We start from the raw sequence: 22,749 nt of genomic DNA on the forward strand, positions 1-22,749 counted from the left end.
TTTGACTTGAAATAAGGTACAGTATTCATGTTCAACTGTGCTGTGTTTTGTTTGTGAAGTTCTGATTTTAAATGTATCACAATTTTTGAGGTCACGGTAGTCTTGCCACTTGTTCTTGTGGTCGTGAATTGTCTCACTGCTAAAAGAACTCTAAACTTTGTTTTTATTTTTAACTTCTCATCTTCTAACTGAACATTCATTGTAGTCAGTTTATTATGTGAATATTTATTATGATCTTATTACAGATGACCGCTGTTTTGTACTGTTCTGGTTATAGTGATAAACTTTTATTTTTGTGTAATACACGCTTTTTGACGTGTTTTGCCCTACTGTGGTTCATATGTAACTGGTGCTTCATTAGCAGTTCGGCTAATGGTAGGAGCATATTTCACTTAGACTTTTGTCTTTGTCTTTTATTTCTAGCTAGATGGACATGATTTATGCATATTAATGGACAATGAAGTACGGCTGAATTGAGGCTGTTGCCACCAACAGTCTGGTGAAGAAGTTTGAAATATGACTGTTTTAAATATTATTTTTTTAAGTATTCCAAACTCACCGGCTTGTATACAGGAAAAATGGGAATATTGATGAAGGCATGACTGTGTGAGAAAGACTAATGTATGGCAAGAGGTGGTAGAAATAATACCATCTATTAGAACTGCTAATACAGAAGGCAAAAATTTGTAAACTCTCAGGTGCACAAATCTCCTTATGCCTAAAAAAGAAGCAACAGAGTTCAAAGCTAAGTACTCACCGAGAACAAGAAAAGTTCTCTGAATTTGAATGGGCGTGTTAAATGTGTGAATTTGAATGGGTGTGTTAAGTCAGACCATAAAATGCAATAGGCAGTTGGTCCCTGCTGTGTAGAAAGAGGTTGTTAGTAAGGTGGATATTAGTAAATATTAGTAAAATTTTTCCTAATGGAAACAGGTAGTTATTTTATCACCTATGGAATATGGAGGAGGTCACGAGGAGAGAAGATGATGTGCTATAAGCTAGTATCTCCACAAAGTCCTTATCCAGTGGAGTTCTGTGTTGGAGTCCATAAGCCTGCCTTTCGAGGGATTTTTGGTGGCCTCCATTGAGAACCTGGGCTGGCGGGTTACAGAAGTACTGACAAGCTGCCTTTACTGTTGCCAAAAAGCAGACTGGATTCACTCCACATGCATTGGTCGGTGAGGAGCAGACCTGTGATGGTGTCCTCAGTGGAGGCATGGCAAAGCAGCTGAGCCCTGTGCCAGGGCCATGCCACAGCAGCACTTCCCAATGGTGCATGAAGGCTCCCCTGCTTAAGTACCGAAGGAGAGTAGCCAGATTAGGAGTTTATCTGCCTGTCTTTTCCTTGGGCTCATGGGTGGATTAGTGTCTCTTTTCATTCCCCTAACTAGATAAATGTTTCATGTGCTACCTTAATTATTTTTTCATGTATATTAAAGAATAGTTTAATTCCCAGTGCTGGGAAGGGTACCTGATCTTCAGGTTTTTTAGATGTCATGGTTTAACCCCAGCCAGCAACCAGGACCACACAGCTGCTCGCTCACAACCCCCAGCTGGGATGCAGGAGAGAATCAGAAGGGTAAAGGTGAGAGAACTCTTGGGTTGAAATAGGGACAGTGTAATAGATAGAGCAAAAGCCGCAGACACAAGCAAAGCAAAACAAGGAATTCATTCACCGCTTCCCATCAGCGGGCAGGTGTTCACCTATCTCTAGGGGAAGCAGGACTCATCACACGTAATGGGTACCTGGGGAGACAAACACCATCACTCTGAACATCCCCTCTTTCCTTCTTCTTCCCCCAGCTTTATATACTAAGCATGACGTCATATGGCATGGAATATCCCTTGGGCCAGTTGGGGTCAGCTCTCCTGGCTGTGTCCCCTCCCAACTTCTTGTGCCTTCCCAGCCTGCTCGTGGGTGGGGCGGTGTGAGGAGCAGAAAAGGCCTTGAGAGCTTAGCAACAACTAAAACCACCAGTGCTCTATCAACACCAATTCTCATCCCAAATCCAAAACATAACACTACACCAGCTGCTAGTAAGAAAGTTGACTCCATCCCAGCTGAAACCATTCCATTGGCCCTTCATCTTTGGAGGAAAAAAAAGGTAGGAATAAATAAAAGACTCACTTTTAGCTTTGACTGAGGTGTTAGGGTTTAACTAGATAACCAGCATCGAGTCTTGTGATCTAATAATTGAATTTCAGATTTTTATAACATTTTATTGTTTCACGTTGAGAATGTTTTAAATGGTGTCTTATTTAATATGAACAATATGTTATAGGCCATTACAAATCAACCACAAACCTGTAAAGAATTAATCTGTCTCAGAGAAAGATCCCAAGTGTAATCATAATTGTTTAATTTGCTCTTTGTTAGAAAAGCTGAAAAGAACTTAAGTATAAAACTGTAAAGAAAATTGCTTGGACTAAGGAGTGACAAGACTAATAGGTAGTGATATTTTTTTGAACACTAATCAAATGTATTCGTAAACAAACACAAGTAACTGATTAAATCACTGTGTGAGTATCAAAAGTAAATCTATTCAGCTGTTTAAAACTGTTCTAACCGTCTGTAAAGCAAATTATGGCTCTTATATGTTGTAAAGGCATGGCATTTGGGAAGCATTTAAGAAAAAAAGAGAACATGGATACAGAACAGAAGAATATAGAACAAACTTGCTAGAGCTAATTTCATACTGGGTTGTTGATAGAAGACGATGTAAGTCTGAAGCATGGCGTGTCTTAACTAAATGGTGGCTGCTAAGACTACAAAGGCTGATAAGGTCAGTTTGTGCCTGGTTCTCAGTTTCAAAGGCACACAGGTTGTGTCTTGGTCAGATCATGTAGCAGTGTCTGAAGGAGCATAAAAATAAAAAGTTAAACTCTGGCAGCACAGTTTGAAATAAGCTTGTAATTTTTCTGAAGGCAAAGTCAACAGATCAGTAGAAAGATAATTACAATGATACAGCAAAGAGAACAAGAGCAGCAACTAGAATTCCAGTAGGAGAAAATTAGAAACATCTCTTTCTGCAAAATTGTTTATTGTGTTTTGTTGGGGGTTTTTTGAAAGTAAATTCTTTCAAGTTTTTCATTTATTTATCCAAGATATCAGGTGGTTATAAACATCTCTCTATATTACGTAGCCATAAGACTGTAGGTAAACACTGAAATGTTGTTTAAGTTGCTAGCAAGTTTATAAATGTTTTTCTCCAAATTACCATGCATGCATTTTTCATTATTATGGTTTATAAATTACATAGGAAACTCATTATTTGTACTTGCATTCATAATAAATTTTGTTGAGCTAGTACAAAGAGTTGTTCAAGGCAATTCTGTATTTAGGGGTGTGTTTTATCGTATGATTGTATGACGGTAATACTTTGACATAAAGGTGTTCCACTGCAAAAGCAGCCAGCCCTTCCTTCCCTCAGTTCCTGGCTCCTTGTTCCCAAGAGCTTCAGATGTTCTTTTCTAGCTAAAAAGTAGTGAGAGACGATGGTGGGGTTGTTTCAGCACTACACCAACACAGGTGCCGGGGCAAATAAATGACAAAACCCTCAGGGAATACAGCTGAGAGAGCATCCTTTTGGAAACAGTCTGTGTGCCTTGGTTCGAAGGAAATGCCTAACAGTGGCTCATCTAGCTTTGTTTATTATTTAGTATAATTTTTTTTCACATAACTTAGTAGGAAAATGAAGCAGATGAATAGCGCACAAAACTAGAAAGGTCTTAAGAATTCCAGTCCCCCTATTGACAGTAAACCAAAGGTATAAAGCATATGTGGTCAATGCCGTGCCTTGTAAGAACCAAAGGAAAAGCATAATTAAAGTGATTTCCAAATCAATAATATACCAGTCCTGAAAGTGTAGGTGCATCCCTCTCTGTGTTTGTCCTTGTATGTGTCTTTTTAGGTATAATTTTCTTGGAGTTAGAAAGTTATGGTACTTGTAAACTAAGCAGTTACAGTAAGTGATATTTAAAACTCACCTGGCAGTCATAGGTAGCTACTTAGTGTGCTTGGGCAAATCAAACCATTTGGCTGGCATAGTACTTCTGTGTTGCAAGTTAATAAATTAGTGTACAGTGACCAAAAGACAGCCATGACAAATGTACTCTTGCGCTGTTAAGGCACTGGAAAGGTCGTTTTTCCTTCTTACTGCACTGACCATAACACCATCTGCTTTTCACCCTTTTATTGGCATCCTCTTATTCGTTGCAGCCTGTATTAGCTTCCAACACTCCTCACATGAACTTCTAACAAACACAGTTGTACACTTATGTGATAGTGATGTGAATGCCGTTCAGCAGCCTGTGATGATGAACCCACATCACCTACTTCTGGGGTTTCAGTTTTGTGCTTTCTCCCCTTTTTTCTCCCCTTTTGCCCTTCATTTTTGGAAGAACAACTTTGTTCTGAAAGAACTTGTAAATACTCACCAGGTAGCTTATTGTGTTTCTTCAAATGCTTCCTTAACACCAGCTTTCTGGAAAGCTAATACAAATCTTGAGAAAACCAAAATCAGCCATCAAACTGGTCAGTATTATCTCGTTCTCTCTTTTCGCATGTGTTTACATCCCTCTCTGTGTTATCTTATACTTGACCTATGATTTCTGAAAAAATAGTGGTTAAAAGGAAGTTTTTCTAGGATAAGAGGTCCTGAGTCCAGAAGAGTGATGATGACGGGTCTCACCTCAGCTTTGCTCTATAACCCTCATCGTCCCCAAGGGCTAGCATCAGTTCTCCCTGGAATCAGACTAAAAGATGAACTGGGGAAGCTAGAAAAAGGAAGGAAAAAGGCTCCTGCCCCACTTTACAGTCTGTGGAAACTTGGACTTTTACTTGCAGTGTGATAGTTGGAGGTACTATAATGATTCTTTTGGACTCCAAATAATAAAACATTTGAATGGAAACACTGTTGTTCTGCTATTAGGCATCTAATGGTGATATTATGCCTGGAAAATAAGGAAGGGTTTTAAGCGTTTTTGCTATTGACTTGTGTGATTGAAAAATAGTTTAAGAAACACTGAAGTGTTTGTTTCTCTGTTTCTTTTCCTCCAGATAAATACCCTTCGGTTGGAATTTACTATTGCCAGTATGTATCATTCTGTGTCTGAAACCAGTCACCCTTTGCAAACAGAGGAACAAGAAATAGGCATCGATCCCTTGCAGAGTTACTTGAACAAGCCAGGGGAAGGTGAGTTTTGTATTTCTGTACTTTTTTGAGTTTCTACCTAGAAACCTTATGTAAGTGTGTCACGATAACTGTACCTGTCATAATTTGTTTAATTCTCTCAATGAAGTTGAACAGGGCAACTCAAAGAACATTTCATAGAGTGTGTGTAGAACACTCTGACACTAATGAAAACCACAAAAAGTCAACTTTCAATTACAGACAGAAACATTAGCCAAACGTTTAATGCGCTGTCATCCTTTTTTAATCATAAACCAAACACTGACTTCAGCATAAGAATATTGAAATGCAGCATGGCTTTGTGTTACTTTCTCAAGCATGGATTTTTACACTGCTTTGGTCTTAGGGATTTTTTCTGTTTTGTTTTGTTTTTTTTTAAATTCTACAATAAAGTTCAGTATCTTATTTTGGATGAGATTATGCAAATAAAAAGGCTGATTTTCCTTTTTTTTTTTTTTGTTTGACTCAGCACCTATATTTTTATTTGAAAAAAAACCAACAGCCTCAAAGTTGAGATAGTATGAACCGGCTGTAAAGGCAGAAATTACTATGTAACCTAAAGTAAATTAATTAAATGCAGTATTTGGAAGACTCTAATGAACAGTGAGAACAAACTGCTTGCATAATGCAATGCATGTCTGTGTTGCTTGTCTTTTCTACTTATTTGCTAGTAGTGACAGTATAGTTAGTTCGAAGAAAGTGATAAGCTTAACGAGAAAGCTCATCCTTGTCATGAAAACATTCCTCAAGTACTCAGTTATACACAGTGGCACCTTAACTACCTGTAATTTTCCAGTCATTGAACACATGTACCAGGAGGGCAAAATAAAAAATTTATTTTAAATTACAGAGTTGAAACAACTTTGTCACATTTCCTAAGTCCCTCACCCAGATCAACTGCTCTGTGTGGGTGTATCTGTCTATAAATCTTCAGTTTACTAGTGCTTATTAAAAAAGCTATGTCAAGTTTTGCTTAGTCAGGTTTATTACTTCAGTTTATAAGAAGCTGATGTTTTGCTTTAGAATATATTGGTAAAATTTCATTGTCCCTTTGAGCTATTTTTTTTTTTTTCATTTTTTCTTCGTTTGTTTATAAAGCTTTTTCAATGTTAGAAAATGAGAATGAACATCTAGGGGGAAGTATTTTAAAACCTGACGATTAAATGAAATAGCTTTTCTAGGTCAGTGTTCCTTCTCTATTACATTTGACATCTTAACAATATGGAGCCATTTTAGTTTGATAAACTAAGTGCATTTTTGTACATATTTTTAGAAACTTGAAAATAATCCTTTGCAATAACCTAAAATAATAACCATTTTCCAGAGGAAATATAGCTTGCTTCTAGTCTACCCCAATCAAGAAAAAGATAAGCAGCATCATCTGATTTTTTTCCTTAGAAAAATACTGGTAATTCTGTCAACTGTTTTAAGAAAAAAACAAGATTTTTACCCTGTTAAAAAAACATTGTAAATTAATTTTACCCTTTATGGTGCCCAGAAGCAATTAGTTACCTTGACTGAAAAGGTTTCTCATTTTTATCCCAACCTTAACATTTCTATGACATACAAAGTTATTAGTATTGAATTGATGTTTAAAAGTGCCATTAATTCATTTACCCCAAATGTTCATTAACAATGTAAATGTATGCTGATGTTCTATGAGACAAGGAAGTGACTAATGACTCTTCGCACTAACAACACTTAAAATGAATAGAAACTTTAGATAGCTAATCTTGAAGTAATCAAGACCCTCATTCAGCTTGGCATCTCTGTATGCTCTAAAACAGCTGTCAACTGTTAAAAATATATACACAACACACACATACGCACATGCGAAGATAAAGATATGTAAATACATGGTTCCCCAAGTCATAAAGGTTACCAACTATGGTACATTTTTTACGTTCTATCTATGTAAATATTTTATATAAAGCATCCATTTCATCTTCATAGGTTCTTTTACTGTGAAACACATACTGCATTTTAATTTGAAACTTAATGTATCCAAAATAAGTCTTTGAAGTTTTGATATTTAATTTTAAATAAAGAGTATGCTTAGATGGTGTTAGGTCTTTGCGCATCAAAGTATTCAGTCTTTCCTGTCCATACAGTCAGTCCGTCGTTGGTTTCACAAAAGTACTTCAAGACAAGGTTTTTCAACTTGGCCTCAAGTTTCAGGCATGATACAGAATTAACTTGGTGAAAATCTGTATTGTGAAGTCTTCTGTATCATGTATCATAGAAACGCGGAGGAGAGGTGGTCCGTCAGTCGGAGGTGTCCTATGCAATATTGTGGAATATCAGGACATCTGAATTGTTTTTTGAAGCTGTGCTGAATGCTTAAAGTATTACATTGGAGGCAAAGTGATAGAAGTCTTCACTGAGATGGGGTAATAAAATAAAGCACGCCACTGATAAGGATGCCGAAAATAAATATTGAATCAAAGAGCTAGTCAGATTTGTTGTACAATACATTAAGTATTGTATTTTTAGTATGTGTGATTGATACCAAAACTTGATGGAGAACCAGGAGATGTCATGTCCAGCTGGAGTTTTGAAATTCTCTCACAAGGCATTTTCATAAAATGAAACAAATCTCAGAAATACATGGATTGCTGTTAAGTTTAGCTCGTTGGAAAACTGCATGCATAGACTACTTTTTGTTCATTTACTGTCAGCTTGGAAGGATATATTGGATGGGATTCCAGAAATATGTTGATTGAGTCTAGTAGTACTCAGTTCTTCTATTAAAATCTCAGTGGAGGTATAGACAGAAAACATGGTTTATTTGGTACGGGGCTGTTAGCGCAATGGAGGGCAGACATACAATTCAAAGTATTCTTGAGATTTTGGAGAAGTGGCCTGAGAAGAATAAGACATGGTTCGCTAGGAACAGCTGCGAGGTTTAATGTTGCAAATGCTAGGCAGGAGACAATTACCTAGCTGAACAAATAGAAGTACAGCGTTACAGATGAGGTAGATGTCATTTGGAGAAAGATCTGGGCGTTCATAGCACTCCAAATTGTGTAACTGAGGAATTTTGAATCTTGAGTTATGATGAGTCATGACTATGTGCTTGTTTGCAAGTTTAAAAAAATTCAGGATAGCCTGTTAACTAATTGACATTCAAGATCTTTTTTATATCCCTTTGAAATATTCCAAAAACCCAGATTAAATAGTATTTCAGTCTTTTTCTGATGGTTGATTTGGCCTACGTTATTTTCCTTGTGTCTGATTTTTTTTCAAGATAGAAAAATGTGCACTGCATGTATGTGCTCTTATATAGCTTTTTTTAAATAACATTTTTAGTAGTTGATAAGAAATTTGTGGTAGGGATTCTCACTTTTGAATTTTGGTAATTCAAATGGAAGATTTTAGTTCTTTTAAGAAATTTTAATTTTGGATTATATCCTTTGGATCTGGTTGTATTTTAACTTACATTCATGTATATATATGTGCATTGTTATGTTTGCTTTTGACTATGGTAAGTTGATGGTATCTTTCTACATTTCCTGTTCTAAAATTCTTCATTATGCAGTTTGTTTTAATCTAACAATATTTTTGAGCGATTCCCTCTGAAATAAGGATCTTTATCAGAGAAACCGTTGAATCTCATGGTTTTTTGTCTCCGGCAGAGCCTTTATAAACCCTGAATATATGAAGAGAAATTTCAGAAACTTTATTCTTCCACCTTCTCACTGTGTATTGCATTTGACAAACTATTTTGTTCATTTCCAAATGCTTAAGGTTTATATTACATTGAAATGCGGTAACTAGGTTAACTGTTTCTGAGCTGACGTAAATTCTTATTCTAAGTTATAGTGTTCACCACATTCTGACACAAGTTTTGAAGAGCATAGGAGGTAGTATTCCCATTTCATTGATGTGATGAGAAAGTTGATCCTCTAAGGACAGGCTGGAACAATGCATTTAATACTCTTCAATTTAATTTGCTCAATATCACAATTAATACAATTAAGGTCATTTGAAATGAAACTATTAACGAATTGGGTAATTTACTTTAACAATGTCAGTGTGTTCTCACAATTACATTTGCTTTAATTAGGGTACAAGCTATTATTTAATAGCATACTTCACATAGAAAAATGTAATGTGTTCTTTGTTCCTAATGGAAGAAAAGGGGAAACATTTAATGGGCCTGAGTGTTTTGGATTTGGAGTTTGGGGGAATATATTTCTTGTCTAAAGGCTGTAGTTGGTGGTGAGGACAGAGAAGGCTGACATAGCTGGAAGGACAAAGATAACTACTGGACTGTGTGACTGAAATTAATCCAGCTGAGATAGATAGTTATTTGTCTATCATACTTACCATTGCACCCCTCTTGGTTCTCAAGGCTGACATGAAAAAATATAAGAGATGGGAGGAGAACATTCATGTTTCCATTTTGACCATATTCTGTGTGTTTCCCTTGCTCCTCTTTGGAGAATTTTGCTGTTCTGGTATTAACCTCAAAACCTCGATCACTAGAAGGTGTTATCATATAGAACTATAGAACTGTACCATATGTTGAGTTTGAGATACCTGGTTTGTATCAATGTTATACAGAAAATATGTAGAAAGCAGAAGGGAATGAAATAGTAAGTACTCACCTTCTGTGGACCTAAAGGACCCACTTGCTATCAAATAATTTCGCCAGATCTTAAGTGTAAATCGCATGGGACTGTTTTGGTCCTGAGTACATCCGTTTACATTCATTCTGGGGCTAAGTGAATTTTTGCTGTCAGAAAATTACATTATTTTCTAATGAGTCAGTAGCTATTCAGTGTTACTGTTTGGGATTTTTTTTACCCTTAAGCCCCCTCAGTCAGGGCAACAACGCTACTGCAGATTGTCCTGCGTGGCCTTTATCCATCTCCATTTTTAGAGATCATATCCGTGATTACATTTAAAAGAAATAACCATAGAGGTCTACACTTCTCTGTATGAGAAGTATATTCCTAGGTAAAAGCAACTGAGAGTGCAAATACAATGAGTTCCTGAAGCCTTATTACTTTCATATCAAAGATTTTTCAATGTGTGTTGTATGACGTCATGTGTGTCATATAATGTGTGTTCTTTCATCTTCTCTGCAGGGAGGGACATGTACATGAAGTATAGCGTTGTGGTTTTAAGAGTCCTTTTAAATATGCATGCTACTTTGTGTTTTCATTAAAAAGACAAGATTGGAACAGAGAACTTCTTTGCATTATACTGGGAGCAGGAGATGCTGAGGGTTGTCATTGTTCTTAATGCCTTTGGGATTTCATGCTGGGGTTTGCACCAGGCCCTGAGAATGCCCTGTGTCCTTCCTTGGTGAGTGTAGCCCTTCAGGCAGAAAGCTTCAGCGTGCCCCACCGGCACAGCTGTTGCTAATGGTCCTCCTTCAAAACCCTCATGCTTCCCCTTCGGTGTTGGGCTTTTCCATTAAAGGCACAGGTATGATAGAGGAGAAAGGAGCTGTCTTCAGTCTGGTTCGCTTCCTATTGGATGAATAAAAGCAAGAACGGTTTTTACATCTTCAAACACCATATGCTGACATAACAAGCATTTTAATATTCATTTATTAATAATAACTACTGTTTAGCTTGCTTTTAATTGAGCAGCAACAGCATTGTAGTGACAAAGGCTATTGGAGCAACACAGTATGTCTTGAGCTAACTCAGCCTGTCACTCGCTCCTTCCATACGACTCTTCATTTCCTCTTCTGTTTTCTGTACTAGAAATACGTTGTTATTAAGAGGTCCGTTAATGGAGGATCTACGCGTGTTAAAAATGCATACATTTAATATGAAGGTGAAAATAGCCTGCACGAAGTCCATTTCTTCCTTTAAAGATTGTACAAGGGCATTGACATGAGAAGTAAAGGAAATTGACATTCCTCAGTAAAGGAAATTTGCCAGTCGTGGGCCCTTTGATTTCAGTGCCTTGCTGCAAATTCGCATTTAGGAACTGCAGGGGTATTTTAAATGACTTCAGCTGTCGGAGTGAATATGAGTAGCTGACACAGTGTCTTGTGCATTACTGGCTTCCGGGGTTGGATTTTTCTCCCTAGAATTGGTAGCTCCATGTTTTTTGGTGGTTTCACGTGAGTTGCACATTACATTAATTCCAGTTTGGAGGTGATACTGTGGCACGGGTAACTGGCACAAGCATCATGTAGGGGAATTCCCTTCAGTGGCTGATAAGGCAGATACTAGAAAAGACCTTTTGGACTGCAATGTCTGTTGATCTAAAATCTTAATTTTGAAAGCTCTACTGTAAAACAGCTTCTGAAAACAAGGCAGTTCCATCTTCTCTTAGTCATGTCACCTGGGAGTTTCCAGTTCTTTCCAGCCCTGCCTGAATACAGGCATAAATCACCTGGAGCCTCATGTCATTCTTCTAAAAACTCCTTGTGACCCTACTTTGGGAAATGCAGGTTTCAGCATTTCTTTTTGTTCTTTTCTTTGCGGTTCCCATATCCAGGTTAAAGCTCAACGAGCTGGCTCTCATCTCACTTCCTAGTATACCTGTCGTATAATACATGTGGTATAAAAGGAAATGATGCAAGTTGGATGAAAAAGACTTTTTTTTTTTTTACTAAATTTTACATGCCTAGAGAAGCTTAAAATACCAAGCAGAAATTTCCATTTCAACTATTGTAACTTACTGAACAACAACATATAAAACAGAATAATCTTTTTTAATACGACCTCTGTAGATGTAATTAAGAGTATGTTAAAACTAGCTCATTATTAGAATTTATATAGAAGCTAAGGGTGAGAATGGAATAATTTCTGACTACTTTGCTCAGACTTGATACAAAAATATAATATGAAGGTTACTACCTGTAAACACCTCACATATTAAGTGTTTCCAGGCAATGATCAAATTATGTTAAATGACTATATCTCCTACATATGGAAAAGGCAGATTCACTTAATTTAAAAAAATTGAACTGTACAAGTTTGATTGTACTTGTGTATGTATAATGAAAGACTAGTAAATCAGAATTCTAGCTGAGGCCAGCATGATTGGTACAGGATAATAATTAAATGTTTGAGTTCGCTTCTGTCCTGACATACAGAAGATTGTAATTTACAAAGCAGTCTGTGAATTGTGTGCAGCTAGCTGATGTGACAGACCTCTGTGTCTGAGATTAAATGTATGTTAAAACGTTTTGAAAGAGTTTAACTGCCACAGATTTGATTGTATTAGAAACTGATTGCTCTATATAACAGAAATACGTCGGCACAGACGGGATCTTTCCTGTCTTTCGTATATGTGGACACTTATAAAGGCCTGGAATTCCTTATTTTAAAATCGAAGGGTTCAACCTACTTCAATTTAAGCACCAAGTCATACTGCAAAGTTTCAATTTTAGGCTTCTGATTGACTTATAAGCCTTATTCTTTAGCCTCCTTGGGTACCCCTGTCCTTGTCCTTTTTGGAGGTGTGAAACTAAGAGGGGTGGAAGGCGAGAGAAAAAGAGTACCATTATACTTATTTTAAGCGCTAAGAAATTATCTGGTAAGATGTGTGTTATTTATTGACAATCTGGCCTTTTAACAAAGAAAAATAGGCCTATGCTTAGGTTGCCGCTGCTACAACCGAAACAGCTGATGCTTTAATGAACAACATACTGAGGGCCATCCAGGACATAAGGCAAATTAAGCAGGTTACAAACTGCATATCTTCTGTTTAGGTGTAGGAGATCTCCCCAGCTCTGACAATTAGCTCCGCTGATCAGGCAAGCAGACAGACAGAAACAGAAGGAGGCCATTTGTATCAATTTGAGGAACAGAACTAGTAATGAAGTAAAATATCCATACCAGGTAGTTTCACCTCCGCTTTGGAACAGATATTTCCAACTGCTGGTTTCAGCTTCGCAATAGCAAATAAATAAATAAATATGTCCTGCTTAACAAAAGCTTATTTTCTGTTGTTTACAAATTGAGAGCAAAAGAATAATAATACTTCTAACCTAGAGGGTTTTTTAAAAAGGAGAAAACATTTTCTGGACATACAAGCAAATATGAATCTTGGTAACCTGACAGCTTTGTTTAAACGTTGAATTTGAGTTTCCTTTCATGAAAATCTTTTCAAAGTACAGCAATTCAGCTGTGAAAACCTGAATACATTAATGATGACAAAGAACCTCTGGAATGAGCCAACATTTGTTTTTGTTCTTTTACAACGTTTCCTGATGAATTGCACATACAAAAGTGTTGCAGGTTATTTTAATTTTCCTTTCTTACTTTGATAATAAATGTCTCCACTGTTTACCTTTTTGGTTAAGGTACCTTATTATTACTAATCAGCTTTAATTATTTATGGCAAAATGACTGTGAAAGACGTTTCTTTGATGTCGAAAAAGTCAGGGACCTGATCCTGATCCTATTAAAATTAATGGCTAGGTTCCAATTGACTGTAAAAGTAGCAAGCCTGAGTGCCCTTATTGTCTGAGGGAAACAGTAATTTAGCCCAAGGTACTGGACTGTGGTTCGTTACTTGGACTTCCTCACTTTTGTGAGCATTCTGATGTCAAGCATTTGGTGTCAAGATTTGGCCACACAGAGGCAGAGTGCGTATAACTGACTTTTAAGAGTCTTGGTCTTCATTGTACTCGTAAGATAGACAATAATGGAAAAAAGGCTGAATATAGGTTAGTAAATTAGCCCAAGTCTAGGCAATACTGGATAAGGAACATGTTTCAAATGCATGTATATGAGCTTATGTCTAAGTCTTGTTTTCTGTAAGTGAACTGTTGCAGGGTTTTTTTTTAAATTTTAAGCTTGAGATTTATATGGATGCAGATACACACACACACTCCATGACAAGATGGCAGGGGGGTTGGAACTAGCTGATATTTAAGGTCCCTTCCAACCCGAACCATTCTACGATAAGATTGAACACTTCTGTCAGATCTAGAATATCTTTTAGTTGTTCATAAGTATCCCTGTTCAGCTTTTCCATCATGTCAGATGTTTAAATCACTGTGTCAGTCATCGCGTGACTGTAATGTTTCAACTGCAGTGCAAATGACACAAAAGGGTATAGCAAATTAAGTTTATTTTCACTATTTGTGATACTCTCTCCATGGCTTGATCTGTTCAAAACCAGAAGCTGGACTTGGGATGTTTGCTTTGCATCTGTGTGCTTACCTCCTTCTATTATAAGGTACCATATACCAAAAAAACTATGAATTACACTTGTCAGCTTAGAAATTTCAACTAGAAGTGGGTTTGGTAGTGGAAATTAAAAATTGACAATGACGCAGGTCATTGTCACCTTTTCAGTATTATGAGTAATCAAATAAAATGTTTTGAGTATGTTAAACTATTCACTAAACTTTGGTAAACGGTGGCTCAGTACAGATATATATGAGTGTTACTACTAAAACATGATTTGGCCACAGTCTTAAGGAGTGCTACTCCAGCTTAATAAAATAGTAATCAAAGTTGATTTATTTGTGCTTGTTTATTTCACTATGTTGTATCTCAGCATTTCCAGCTCCTGTCTTAAGAAAAGGGAAAATACTAAAACTTCTTAAGAGGTTCTTTTGAAGTAAGCACTACATACTGCTTTTACTGTTTCATTATGTTATTAAGTACTGGGGGCATTAGCTGGCTTGACATATTGCTTGATGGACCTTGCAAATCAGTGAATACAGTGGTACCTTCACATTTACCCTGCAGCTACCGTCGAGGTAAACGGAATACCTTCTTTTTGGTATTTCAAGGAAAGTAGGTGGAAAGGTTAAAAATCAAATTTAATGTAAGTAAACTGTAGTGGCCACTTAAAAAAACCTGTTCTAGTTTTCTTCTGATAAATACCTTAATTCTTTACAAACAGCTGGCAGTTAAATGCTTCTGCTTGGATACTAAAGTGATAAACAATAAGAAATAAACTCCGGGATGGGAAGACTGCACTCAAGTTTTTCAACAAATCCCATTCAGTTTAGTGCAAGTGGGACCATGTAACCAAAATATTAGCAAGTAGCCTGTGTGATGAATTTCTCCACTAAAATTTTGATATCCTATTACAAATTATTGTTCTTGATCTTCCTAGAAGTTAAAAGGCACAAACTCCATCCAGATAAAGCTTTTATGGTGGGGATAATTCTTTTCTTCTGAGAAATTGGATTTGTAATGGAATCAATGATTTAACCTTAGGAAAAATGAACTGTATAGTGTTTCAGTACTAAGTGCAATTGAAGGGATAGAGTTCCCATGTAATACACATGAAAATATGTTTTCAATGGTGTGAAAATTTTTGACTTTAATTTTAGTGGGGTACATTTTCTATATGTTAGTCATAATATTTGAAGATGCTGTTGTTGTTTTTTGTTTACTTTTCATTTGAAATATTTAAAGGGTGGAGCAACAGAACATAAATCTGTCCATTAGTGGGCATTTCTACTTTGCGCTCAGATGAATTCTCATCAAATTTGATTTGCTGACTGGTGGCCAGAACAGATGTTATCTTAATGGCAGAGAGAAACATATTGAGCCACAGGGCCACCTCCAAACTTCTGTGACTCAATACTGGTTCGTTCTTTATCGAAGGAAGAAAGAAAATACTACTTTGCAAAAGTGTACAAAGCTCCATTCTGAATTATCACAGCTAGGTGGCCACAACATTATCAGCTACACTAAGGTTGAGATTTTATTGCCAGAAAAAGTGTAGCATTAATTGTAGCTATCCTAAAAAAAAAAAAAAAATTAAAAAAAATACCCTGGCAGATGAGTTTTGTGTCTTTTGCTTATTTAAATTTGAAACAAAGAAAGGATGTAAATCAGAGCTTATACTATGGAAGACTCTAGCTCTGTTGTGGAGTTCTTGTGACTATAACCAGTGAAAACTTTTGTTTTAAAAGTTCTGTAATTAAAATAGACATTTTTCTGAAGGATTTAATGTAATGTATTTTATAAATTTATATTTATGATGAACACATCACAGTTTTAGCTGTGGTATTTGCATCAACTAAAGTTACATCCTTGTAACTGTGCTGTTAGAATAATTACTTGTTCAAGTGAAGATTTTTATTTTTTTTAAGAATCTGGGTTGTAACATATTTCTATCAGAAGCGAATTTCTGATTTGGAAAAATACATAAACCCTGTATTAAATGTTCCTTGGATTTTTTAAAAAATAGCATATAAAGTCTGTATTAAATGGTCTGTGGCTTTTTCTCATATATTTACATTTTGCAGGAAAAAAGTTTCTTTGATAAAAGCAGCTGTAAATGAAACCCACAGACTTAATTCTGGGCATGAAAAATTTGCTGCAGATTTTTTGTCTTGGAATTAATATGATATTTATGATAATACAACTCCTCTAGATACTGCAAATTTAGGAAGATACTTGCAGGTTTTCTGCAATTTCAAAGACACTTACTCATATCTGTCAGATTCGATTTGAGATTCCTATGGAAAAATGAGCCTGCATTTGGTATCTGGCATTTGCATTACTCGGCTAAAGACAGTTTTCTTTTTTTGCATATTACTCTTCCTTGCTAAAGCTGTAGCTCAGAGCAGCAACTTTGAAACTTTTGAACTAAGCCCTAAGTGGGCTTTTTGAATTAATACATAAAGGTGAATTTAAATTGAACATTGTATTGACTGTAAGAATGTCTTAAATACAAAAGTCAAATATTTCTGATTCTATGAAGCTGAAATCAGTCGTCAGTTGATAGTTACTTTTGGTATATATAACAAAATTATAATAATTGCATTGAAACAATACTGAATCTTAAGATAGGAAGTGGTGACAGCTGAAAAGCATGTAGTAAAATATGTGCACAGTAGTGCTAGCATAAGGGGCCACTTATGCTATGGATCCTACAGCATGGATGCTTACTATAGTGATACCAAGTCCTTGGTGCAAGAGAATAAAAATAACCAGTTACGTTACTGATTTGATTCCCACATGCTATATTGGGAAAAAAAATGTATTAATCAGATTTTTAAAAGGTAATTTAAACCTTTAGAGATTACTTATGGCATTGGAAGATGGGCGTGGCTCAGCTGCCTTCCGGTGCCCCTTCTGGGTGGCCACTGATAGCCATTGATGGTCATTCCAAGTCACCACAATGAAGTTTGTATACCTTGTAATTATTCCCCTGCTTAGGTCTGTTCTTTGACCATCGAGTGATTTTCTGTTTATAAATTGGCACTGTTTTACACCAAAGGTGATGAGTCAGTTTTGGGACTTTTAACTTTAGTAGTTCTTGTTTACCAGTTGCTCCGAAGTCTGTATCTGGTTTCAGTTTTGATGAAGTGAAGGCAAAGCACAATTTGAGGGCTTTGGATTGGGTCTATTTTTCTCCTTTTACAAACCATATGTCAGTGCTCCAAAGGCCTGTCTTGTGGGTGGTTAAAACAAAATAAAAATACCTATAAAAAGTCCCACTCTGAGAAATATGTACTAATTTCGGGCAAAAATTCTTTTCACTTGGTGTTTACGAATTGCACTTTTAAAACTTTGCCTAGAGGCAGGAAGGAGTGTTTCAAAAATAATATGTTTAAGTAAAATGACTACAAAAGCATGTAATCTTCCATTTTGGTGTATTTATTCTTCTGAATAAGTTATGCTCTAATAAAAATTAAAGAGCAAGTTGCATTTCGAAGATCAGGTCATCGTAATTCATTGACATTAGGCCACATAACTGAATAATGTCTTACTTCAGTGAAATACATCAAATGAGATCAACAATTATGACTCATAAACATGCCTCGCAGGCATAAAACAGCAGGGAATTAGCATGTGAGGCTGATAAATATGCATGTAAATAAGCTCCCAAAGGAATAACATGGGTTTGATTGATAGGTTTAGAATTGGAACATATGTAAACCCCTTTATTCCTCATTCTGGTGTAGCTAAGTAAAGATGCGTTTTACTTGTTAAAAGTTTCAATAACTTTGTAAATCTTAATGCCACATCTGCTTTTGTGTGTGCAGGCACGTGTGGGTGTCACTTGAGAGATTGATTGAATTGTCTACAGGGTGGATGCCCTCACACTAAGATTGTCGTGTTTGCGTATGTATATTGGAGCGGTTGTGTATGTGCATGCACATGTATACACATTCGGGCACTGCATATTAGCTGGTGTTGAGCAAAAGGTTATTTTGGGGTTTGTTTTACTCAGAATTTGCAGATTTTAAAATTTGCTTTGTAAGTAGAAAACCGAGTTGTGAGTTTTGGTATATGCACCAGTATATTTATTTTTGCAAATACATTCTGCATTGAAGGTAATTACTATTTATATTACAGAAAGTCCCGCAAGTGCTACTACATTTAAGAGTCTGGCAGTGATTCTTTATAAACTTCCATTTTTGTTGGCATCTTACGGCTTGAGCTCTTATCTACAACTTCAAAGTACCTATCACAGCAGTATCTTTATGTTGATCAGCACAAGTGTTTATGCTGTGCAGAGATTTACATCCGCATTGTTAGAAAAGTATATAACATACTTTGTGTTTATAAAACATTAATACTTTGCTTTGCCAAATACAGACCAATTGGTTGCCATTGTCATGTGGCCCGGTGTACATCTGCTTTATTACCATTCCCTGCTATTAGGCAATAAAAACTTTTCCAACTGATGCATGCTTACTGGTGTTGCATCACGCTGTAATTATGCTAAAGTGATCTTAGACCAGTGGTAGCCAAGATGCAAAACCATTTTCAATAGTATGAAGTGTGTATTGACTGTAGATTTTAGTTATGTGTGGTTTATAGCTAAAATAGTCATTCTGAGAAATTGGAGATGGGGTTGGTATCAGAGATCACAGTTGTTCACATGTGAAAACTTCAATTCTGTAATACCTGCCTTTCACTTAGAAATACCTTTCTGTGGAAATAAAGCTTGAGCAAAATGACTTCCATCTGTTTAGATTTATAGGGCAGCAGAGAATATAATTTCCAGTTAAGATCAGTAAATTCAGGAGCTACTGCTTAGTTCTGAAAGCCAGCTCTTTTTGCTGCTTAAAAATAAATAAATAAACTTGTAGCACTTAGAGACATCAGCATCAAATCTCATGTGGCTTCTCATGAAGCAATTTATAGCTACCTTGTATAATTTGTATAGAAATGTTAGGTTGGTCCCCGCTCCAACAGTATCAACTGCTTAACCCAGAATGTAACAGCCTGTGACACCAAGAAAAAGCGAGCCCTGTCTACAGACTAGGGGAGGGGATTTTGCATAACAGAGCTGAATAAGCAGATTGCTCTCAGGAGCTCTGATGGACCATGTTTCTAGCTGCATAGCGCTGTCCTTTTTCACAGAGGATGCCTAGATATCTCTTGAGCCAACAGAAATAGAAAATAAACGACTTTTTTTTTTTTTTTTTCCTAAACAGTGTGCCCTTTTTACAGTCAGGACCTTGACAGGCTGTCACTCAGTTTCCACCCCCCACAAGGAATGTCCTTGAATGGCCCAAGAGAAGCCAGAAAATTGTTGCTAAGTATTTTTTTCATTCACCTCTAGAATTTTCCACATTTTCTCCAACATGTGTGAAGCCACTGGGAAATATGGTTAAATGAGTTAAGCAGACATCACCCATCTGTGCATCTCAGGGAAAATAAAAACAGTGCTGTCCCTCCGAAAGCTTTCTTGGTACATAACCAAAATCAGAAGAACAACCACACTCTAAAGCTAAACCTAGGCAAGGCTCTTGCGGGAAGACAGGGAGGAGCGCTTTGAAGAAACTGCTTCTTCTGGCTTACCCCAGTCTTGCTGCTGCGTGGCCTTTGCAGAACATAAGGTTGTCCTTGCACCTGCGCTCCTCCGAAATGCCTGAAGGCTACTGGGCACCCGAGAAAACGTGACTGCATGTCTTAACTGCTTCAGACAGTGTTAAAAAGCTGGCATTCAGCCCCAGCTCTGAATTTCCATCCCCTCGCAAGCCAAAATGATCACGTTGCAGCCTCTTCCTTGTTTGTGTAAGTGTTTTATAATGCTAGATAGAAGGCATCACAAGAACCCTACTTTTGCTCAAGACTCGATTCACCCTTTAATATCGTTCATTGACACCCTTTCCACTACTCAAATGATTTGTAATTTGTATCTCTCAAACGGTTCCCACTTGGATTTCTCATGCACTGAAAAGTCAGATGCCTGACATTACTGTGTAAAGTTAAGTGCTTGGGGTTAATGAATGGCATTAAATTTTATGAGGTCATGTCCAGTAGATGTTAAAAGGAGCTTAAGGGAACTTTATCACTGATAGAAATTAACAGTTGGCACGAAAGAATGCCTGAGGGAGTTCAGTTCTAAGCAAAAATAAAATTGGTGGTATAAAAACTTAAATATAGAGTCATTGTGATTAATGTAAACATTTTTGTTAGGTAATTGGTTACGTGTTGCAGTAAAAGAAATGAGACCTCACAGTTTGAAAGGAAAGGATATTATTGTATTTAGAAAGCAATTAATGTTTCTAGTCAAATAAAAAAAAATCTACATCACGTACAATATTTATATTCTTTCAGTAAACATATAACCTTTGGGGCTATATTTATCAAATAGTCAAGTCTCCACTTATTTACATTAGTTTTTTCTTTGGGCAAAATGTGTTTTCCCTAGTGGAGTACGTTATTTTGTTTCATTAAACCTTTATTTCTACTCACATGCATTGCTTATATTACAGACCAAATGAGTAAATTCTGTGTACTTAAGTCATCTAAGGTTTGTGTTTTGGGGTGACTGATGGATGGCATGAAAATTCTGTTTCAAAAAGAAAATGGCTACATTAACTTATGGATAGATCTGTTTTGCATAATTATGTGGGGAACTATTCAGTAATTACACTCCTATTCACATGCTGTAATTTTCGTCGTCTTTATTCACTGTCATTCCAGTGAGGGGAAATGGAAAACTTATTCAGACGTATATATTCTTTCTTGCTCTGTCTTATGACCTGCGGTCACAGCATGTAGTACTTTTTCAAATAATGCCTGTGCTCGAGTAAGACAGCTATGTCTTGAATTTTGCTCCCAAAATACGTGTGGAAATTCTGCACCCGTACTTCAAAGTCTTGAATACCACACTATGGATATGCCTAAATGACCTCGTGCAGATCCGTTCCTTCACAACACTTGAGGTCTGCGCCGTCTGGATGCAGTGTTGGAGGTGACAGTGTCATGCCTGCTGAGAACGCAGTGTCAAAGTTTCTGGATCAGAGCTTTTTTCTCCTCTCCAGTTGGACAGAGAGGTACCATACCTGTCATACAGCATAGCAAGTCATGGCCACCTCCAAAATTTGGAAGGTGAAATCAGAAGAAAAGTGAAAATATTTAGAATTTGTAGTCCCTCTAGGACTGTTCTCTTGCTCCCCATATGATTATTTTTGTGGTTTAATCTGAACTGCATACATGAAACATGCCTTATCACATTTTCCTTAGGTAGTGCTTGGTCAAAAAATCCAAAAGTTTTCTTTTTGGCTAAAAGATATTGCACGTTTTCTATCTTGGAGAGCTGGGGTTACTGTCTAGAAAATTGACTACTACGTAACATTTACCCTATTATTGTGCGAACTAAGTCATCAGCCTTTTAGAAAACTTCAATGTAACTGTTGTCTGCAAGAAAAATCTAGTCATACTTGTCTAATTTGCATTTTTGAAATCTACATATTTCTTATGTCTCCAGGGGCTTCGTACTGGCATTCTTAGTTCCTTTCTGAAGTGCCACCAGGGATTGACACTGCTTGTCCCCCTCACAGGAGGGCAAGGGTGGAGAACAGAAATCTGTCCCGCGATGGGTTACATCCTTCTTCACGGAAATGTTTTGTGCAGAGTTTCTTTCTCAGTTTCTGCAACAGAGGGACCATTGTTCAACAAACTACCTTGCGCTGTAGTAAATAGAAGTGTTTTGTCATTCTGGCTGTCAATTTGATATATTTTTCTATTTTGATGTAGCTGTGGACTTTCATCTCTTAGACATCTAGAGTTTACTGATAATGCATGTATACCTTTGCTCTTCAAATTTTTCTAGATCCGTCATTCACAACATGCATCTGCTTTTGTACCAGCAAAGGACACAGTTGGTGCTCTCCAAATTAACTAAGGGTTGATTTAAAAGAATTTTGATTAAAATCTAGTGTTTTCATTATGCTTTGGCATGTTCTGATTTGGAAGTTGAAAAGCTTTAGCTCAGTGCTTCTTTTTTACTGTTTGATGACATGTTTTTTCATCGGAGAAATTTATAGAAAATGCAGGATACTGCTCTATTTCATGTTCTCTGAGGTATGGGTCTACTGGATACACAATGTATTCTGAGAACTAGCAGCCTTAATTAGAAAGCCTCAAGTTAGGAGTCTAGGGCTTCCTGGCTTCATTTTATAAAACCAAGCTAGGCAGCTTTAAGCTCAGGTGTCCCTTTCTGGTACAGGTTCCTTCTGTACAGTTAATTTGATTAGGATAAGGGCTGTTCCACTGGCAGCAGGAACGTCCCTTTCAGGGCTGAGTTGTTGGGGTTTTTCTCAGACCGCCTTGCTCAAGTTTCCCAGGTACTAGTGCTATCATAAGGTGAAGGTATCCTAACATGGTATTTTTTTTTTAACAGTGCACTTGTGAATTGT

General features: G+C 36.7%; 1 protein-coding gene across 2 annotated transcripts in view; it reads left to right on the forward strand.

The window, feature by feature from the left end:
• The window catches only part of TBC1D5 (TBC1 domain family member 5), a 320,822-nt gene that overhangs the window by 123,296 nt on the left and 174,777 nt on the right, over nucleotides 1-22,749 (forward strand). For both annotated transcript variants that reach the window (XM_054193612.1, XM_054193613.1), the window contains exon 4: nucleotides 5,060-5,195. In XM_054193612.1, coding sequence (XP_054049587.1) covers nucleotides 5,096-5,195 — 100 coding nt within the window. In that variant the 5' untranslated portion in view covers nucleotides 5,060-5,095. The remainder of the gene's footprint in view (nucleotides 1-5,059; nucleotides 5,196-22,749) is intronic.

This window comes from Rissa tridactyla, chromosome 2 (genome assembly GCF_028500815.1).
Source record: "Rissa tridactyla isolate bRisTri1 chromosome 2, bRisTri1.patW.cur.20221130, whole genome shotgun sequence".
NCBI classification, from domain to species: Eukaryota; Metazoa; Chordata; class Aves; order Charadriiformes; family Laridae; genus Rissa; species Rissa tridactyla.